This window comes from Sapajus apella, unplaced genomic scaffold (genome assembly GCF_009761245.1).
Source record: "Sapajus apella isolate SASKATOON/1434 unplaced genomic scaffold, GSC_monkey_1.0 scaffold139, whole genome shotgun sequence".
NCBI lineage: Eukaryota > Metazoa > Chordata > Mammalia > Primates > Cebidae > Sapajus > Sapajus apella.
The window spans coordinates 2,655,003-2,660,713 of NW_022437079.1; the positions used below are offsets into that span (position 1 = coordinate 2,655,003).

Genomic DNA, 5,711 nt, shown 5'->3' on the forward strand with positions numbered 1-5,711 from the left:
TCTTGCATTGGATTTTTCCTTTTTTTTTTTTTCTTGTGAGACAGAGTCTTGCTCTGTCACCTGGTTTGCAGTGATATGATCTTGGCTCACTGCAACCTCCACTTCCTAGGCTCAAGCGATTCTTCTGCCTCAGCCTCTTGAGTAGCTGGGATTACAGGTTCTCGCCACCGTACCAGGCTAATTTTTTGTATATTTAGTAGAGACAGGGTTTCACCATATTGCCCTGGCTGGTTTTAAACTCCTGACCTCAAGTGATCCACCCACCTTGCCTCCCAAAGTGATGGGATTACAGGCATGAGCCTCGGTGCCTAGCCTCAGTACTCATTTTATTGAGCACTTACTACATGCCAAGTATTAAAACCCTGAGAGGTGGGGTCTAGTATTGTCTCCACAATTGAAGAGACTGAAGCTCAGGGAGGTTTCAAAGCTTGCCTGCTGGTCTCACTTGGTTACACAGCAAGTAACTGCTGAGTAGAATGCTCAACTTGGGCCCTGACACTGGGTCTCTGCTCTAAGCTTGCCTGGACTTTCTCATCCTTCTGGCTGCGGCTGACAGCCCCTAGGGCCAGCAAGACCCTAAGGATGGAGGAACCACAGCACTTCTAGAAGGTTAGAGGAAGAAGGTACCTCGGTGACCACCCAAGCTAGTTCCTCCTTTAGGAACTGCAAAAACTGAAGCTCAGAGAGAGCGACTTCCCTGATGGACAAAAAACAGACCAAACCAAATTTCTGTTGTATGTGTTTTTTCTTTTTAAGTACAAAAAAAATCACAGCATATAGGGCTCAGGCCAACCATCACCAAGAAGCAGAGCATGGGGCATGCCTCCCACGCCCATTCTCCCACCTGTCCCAGCCCAGCTGCCTTCGGGGTAAAGGAGACCCCTTTTTAGTGCAGCTCAGCCTGTGCTCTGCAGAGTGCCAGGCATTCTGGGGGTGTCTAGCCATGGAAGACACTGCCCCCACCCTGACTCCATCCAGGGAAGATGCCCAGTATCTATTTCAAACACTGCTTCCCTGAAAGACATCACTTGAAAAAAGGGAGGCTTGGCTAAAGCAAAGTAGGAAACGAGGAGGGAGCCACACTACAGCCCTGATTCCTGGATGGAAAGAGGGAAGCTGAGGCCGTTTAGTAGAAGATGCTGAGGCGGGCCTCCTCCAGATCTTCTTGCCAAAGTTCAGGGCAGCCACTGAACCACAGGGCTGAGCTCTGGGGAGGGCTCGCTTCACTGAGCTGGAAGGCGGCACCCGGTCCCTGGTCCTCTGAGGTGGGCAGCACCTCTGTACTGTGGCTCCAGCACCCCCAGGGGGTCTGAGGCTGCAGTCTCTGGCAGGATGGGCGGGGCAGGAGAGATGGAGTTCCCAGCGACAGACAGGACTCTGGAGACACAGAGAGACCCTGCAAGAGAGACAAGAGCAGTTGGTTAGGTGGCCAGTCCCTGATGTCCAGAGACCTCGAACCCGGCTGCTTGCCATGGTGTGGCTGGCAGCGCCTGGACAGCTCTGCCGTGGATGCAGCAAAGGCGAGTGGTTATGAGCACTGGCTCGGGAGATGTTCTGCTAAGGCTGAAGTCCCAGCTCTGAGACTCACTAGCAGCGAGAACGCAGGTAACCTTTTTCAGTCTGTTTTCTCACCTGTAAAATAGGGATGCCGATGATAATAGCTGCTTCCTAAGGTCATTACTGGGGCTGAATAATACATGTAAGGTATGTATTATTCAAGAATGATGATGGGCACGTAGAAAGTGTTCAACAAATTTTGGTTAGTATGATTTTTAATGGACCATGAGTCATGCATGAGCCTCATGAATGAATGGAGCTTGAGGAAAACTGAAATCACCAGCTCCAGGCACGTCTACTCAGGAAGTGCTGCCCTTACCTGGGGCTTCCTTCCCCCACTGCACCCTTAATAGCACTTGAGGCGATTTTCCTGTCAGCATGCCAATCTTGCGGGCTCCCCCTTTTTCCCACGGCTGTGAAGACTACTTGTGGTGACAGTGGTGTGGCCTTAACTTCCCAGGGTCCCACCTCTTCTCCCAAGGAGCTGGGGGTTCCTTCCATTCTCCCTCTGTTAGATAAGCCTGGGGTAGACAAGCTGGGATCTAAAAAGAATGAGATTCTCTGCAGCCTGGAGGCTGGGGAGCACAGCGAGGTCCACACACATACCTGGTATACTGCGGCCAGCTCCAGGGTTGCTGGGGGCGTTGTCCAGGACGCTGGCGGGTTCCGGGGCTCTGGGGATGACTGAGTCCAGGGACAGCTTTGGGGTGGGGTCCAAAGAGAAGCGTCGGAGGTTGTCCCTTGGGACGAATACGGGAGCGACTGTATCTTGGGACAGTAAGGGGGTGTCGCCCAGGGATTCGCGTCGTGAACCCCGCTCCCCAGGCGTTCGGGTGCCGCTTGGGCTCCAGGGCAGGCGGACGAGGACCCCCAGGACGCCCTGGCGCGGAGTACCCGCCCGCGCCCCTGCCCCTGCCCCTGCCCCTGCCCCTGCCCCAGCTCCAACCCCTCCCTCTGCGTCTGCGTCTGCGCTTGCGCGGGGCCGCGGTCTGGGCACGTCGGGCAAACCCGAGGGGACCCCGCTTCCCCGCGCTGCAGGCGCCGGCGCTGTAGACTCTCCTCGCTGAGGCCCAGCACGGCCGACAAGTGGCCGATGTAGCGGATGGCCAGGCGCAGCGTCTCGATCTTGGTCAGACTCTGGCCGGCGGGCACCACGGACGGCGGCAGGAAGCGGCGCAGCTCTTGCAGGGCGCGGGCCAGCGTGCGCATGCGCAGTTTCTCCCGCTCGCTTGCGCTCTGCCGCTGTCCGCCCGCCGACCCGGAGCGCGCTCGTCGTGGCGTCGTCGGGGCTGCCTCTGCGGCTTGGGAGCCGCGGTCTAGGACCGCGGGCTGCGGGAGGCCTCGGGCGCCGTCGCAGGGGCACGAACCCGAAGAATCCGAGGAGGAGGCAGGGGACGTGGAGTCCGAGTGGCCGGCCCAGCCCCAGCCCTGGGCGAAGATCCAGTGGTCGCGGCTGACGAGGCTCTGCGGTGGAGGCGTCTGGGCCATGGCGGGCCACGGGCTCTGGGAGGCTGGGCCGCGCACCTCCAGGCCTGAGCTTTTATCTTGAGCAAAGGTGCGAGGTGGCCCCCCACCAGGTTACAGAGAGGTGTCAAAACCCACAGAGCCCAGGGAAGGTCTGGGCAGGGGGGCCCTGGGAAAGCGGGCCCATTTGCGGAGGTGTGGATTCTCACCCCTCGGGGGCTCTAATGGAGGCCCCGGCAGCCCGGGAAGTATGGGAGGGACAATTCGCATCTCGATGGAGCTGCTAAGCTTCTCACCACGCTCCCACCACGCCCCCGCCCGGTCCACTGCGCAGGGTGAGTGCCCGGGAGCCCACAGTGGCCGGCGGTGCCATGGTCTATGGGGGGCCCTCATCACCAGCGTCCCGGAGGTCTGTGCCCAGGAACGCCAACGCTTCGGTGCCTACTGTTGTATTAGAGAAGGCACCAGGATGAGCCCGGAGGGCCCTCCCCATGGTGGCTGAGACAGAAATCCAGGGGGACCCTTATGGGGTCCCCAGAACCCACAGTTTCTGCTTTGAGTGACGCCAAGAAATGCATGTTACTGTGCATGGTCTGTTTCTACTCTTGAGAAATGGAATAGAGCAGCCGGGGAAGACGAGTTGGGGACTGTAGGTGATGACAGCCCGCAAAGGTGGGCCCCCAAGGTGGCCTCTTTATTGGCTGTGACCTCAGATTTAGCTCCTCTGAGCCTCAGATTCCGTCATCGGTACCAATAGTGATACAAGATACCTATGCCTAGGATGGCTGCCGGACTAAGTACAATGATCCTTGTAAAGGACTTAAGTCCTGGCAAGAGAGCTGAAGGTTTGCCATGGTCATTTTATAAAGAAGGTACTGGCCGGGCACGGTGGCTCATGCCTGTAATCCCAGCACTTCGGGAGGCTGAGGCGGGCAGATCGCGAGGTCAGGAGTTCGAGACCAGCCCGACCAACGTGGTGAAACCCCATCTCTACTAAAAATACAAAAACCAGCCGGGTATTGTGGCAGGTGTCTGTAATCCCAGCTACTCAGGAGGCTGAGGCAGGAGAATCGCTTGAACTTGGGAGGTGGAGGTTGCAGTGAACCGAGGTTGTGCCACTGCATTGCAGCCTGGGAGACAGAGAGAGACTCTGTCTCAAAATATATATATATATATATATAAAATTTTTTTTTTTAGAGAGAGAAACAGGAGAAGGAGAGAGAAAGAAACAGCTAACTCTCACACTGAGTGAGAGAATCCAGAAAGATGGAATGCAGGAGAGGAAAGCAGCTTTCACACTGAGTGGGAAGGAATAGAGAGAGATGGAGTTTAGAAGGAGAAGACAGGCTTCCACGAAGGGAGTGTTCGTGGAAGGGGATCCAAACATGGAGTCCCCAAAAGTACTTATATATCAAGGCACTAATGGGCATTATTCATTTTAATTCTTATTTATTTATTTATTTTTTGAAACAGACTTGCTTTGTCACACCAGACACCACCTCGGCTCACTGGAACCTCCGCCTCTCAGGTTCAAGCAATTCTCCTGCCTCAGCCTCCTGAGTAGCTGGGACTACAGGTGTGAACCATCGCATCCAGCTAATTTTTGTATTTTTGATAGAGACGAGTTTTTGCCACGTTGGCCAGGCTGGTCTCCAGCTCCTGACCTCCAGTGATCCACCTGCCTCGGCCTTCCAAAGTGCTGGGATTACAGGCATGAGCCACTGTGCCCAGCTGAATTCGTATTTATTTAGCAACCAGTAAATGTCAGGCACACAGGGTGAATGTGCTAGTTGTGGTCTCTGCTCTCATGAGTTTTCAGTCTTGTGAGAAAGAAAAGTGAACAGGGCATTGTCTAGCAGTAGCTGTGTGCCCGGAGGCAGGGCCCTTAACCTGTTTGAGCTTAAGCTTCTGCTTAGTAAAGCAGGAATAAGGATAGTATCCACATGGGACGGTTGTGAGGGATAGTTGAAATAGTAAAATTTATAAAGTAAATGGTCTTCTCAGCAACAATTACAGTTTAAAGGAGATTGTCAGTGTCCTGTGTGATGTTGGGGAAAGGGCTGTGTCCTCCTGAGGCTTAGAGCCAAAAGAAGACCAGGGACCTTAGGGTTCTGGCCACAGAGGTGGAGAGGTTACAGCTGGAACTTGAACCATGCATAGGATTTGAGTAGGGAGAGAGGCAGGTGCAGTGCATTCCGGATGGGAACTGCTTAAGCAAAGACCTGGCCTCGGGACCTTCCAAGATGCTTCAGGAGCAGGGCACTGGACTGGTGTCGTGGAAGGCCAGACCACACCTGGGCTGGGGCCAAGCTAAGGAGTTGGTTTTATTCCCAAAGCAGTGGGGAGCCATAGGGACTTTTGAACATTCTGCTCTGATTTTAAAAATCAGAAGGGGCCGGGCGCAGTGGCTCATGCCTCCCAGCACTTTGGGAGGCCGAGGCGGGTGGATCACGAGGTCAAGAGATCAAGACCATCCTGGCCAACATGGTGAAACCATGTCTCTACTAAAAATAGAAAAATTAGCCGGGCATTTGGCACGTGCCTGTAGTCCTAGCTACTTGGGAGGCTGAGGCAGAAGAATCACTTGAACCCAGGAGGCGGAGGTTGCAGTGAGCCGAGACTGCGCCACTGTGCTCCAGCCTGGCAACAGAGCAAGACTCCGTCTCAAAAAAAAAAAAAAAAAAAAAAAT

At 54.9% G+C, this 5,711-nt stretch overlaps 2 protein-coding genes across 4 annotated transcripts in view; one reads left to right on the top strand and one right to left on the bottom strand.

Annotated features, from left to right (window-relative positions):
• Positions 1–726: 726 nt before the first annotated feature.
• Positions 727–3,045, bottom strand: MESP2 (mesoderm posterior bHLH transcription factor 2). Its single transcript, XM_032263818.1, has 2 exons — positions 2,164–3,045; positions 727–1,396 (listed from the first exon to the last, which is right to left on the bottom strand). Exons 1-2 carry the CDS (start codon positions 3,043–3,045, stop codon positions 1,127–1,129), a joined length of 1,152 nt encoding a protein of 383 aa, XP_032119709.1. The 3' UTR covers positions 727–1,126.
• Positions 2,733–5,711, top strand: part of MESP1 (mesoderm posterior bHLH transcription factor 1) — a 27,918-nt gene continuing 24,939 nt past the window's right edge. Inside the window, exon 1 of one of the 3 annotated variants that reach the window (XR_004264396.1) lies at positions 2,733–3,112. The gene's annotated coding sequence lies outside the window, so the exon portion shown is untranslated. Of the gene's footprint in view, positions 3,357–5,711 lie in introns of all 3 variants that reach the window. The other 2 variants (XR_004264393.1, XR_004264394.1) reach the window with 2 other exon arrangements.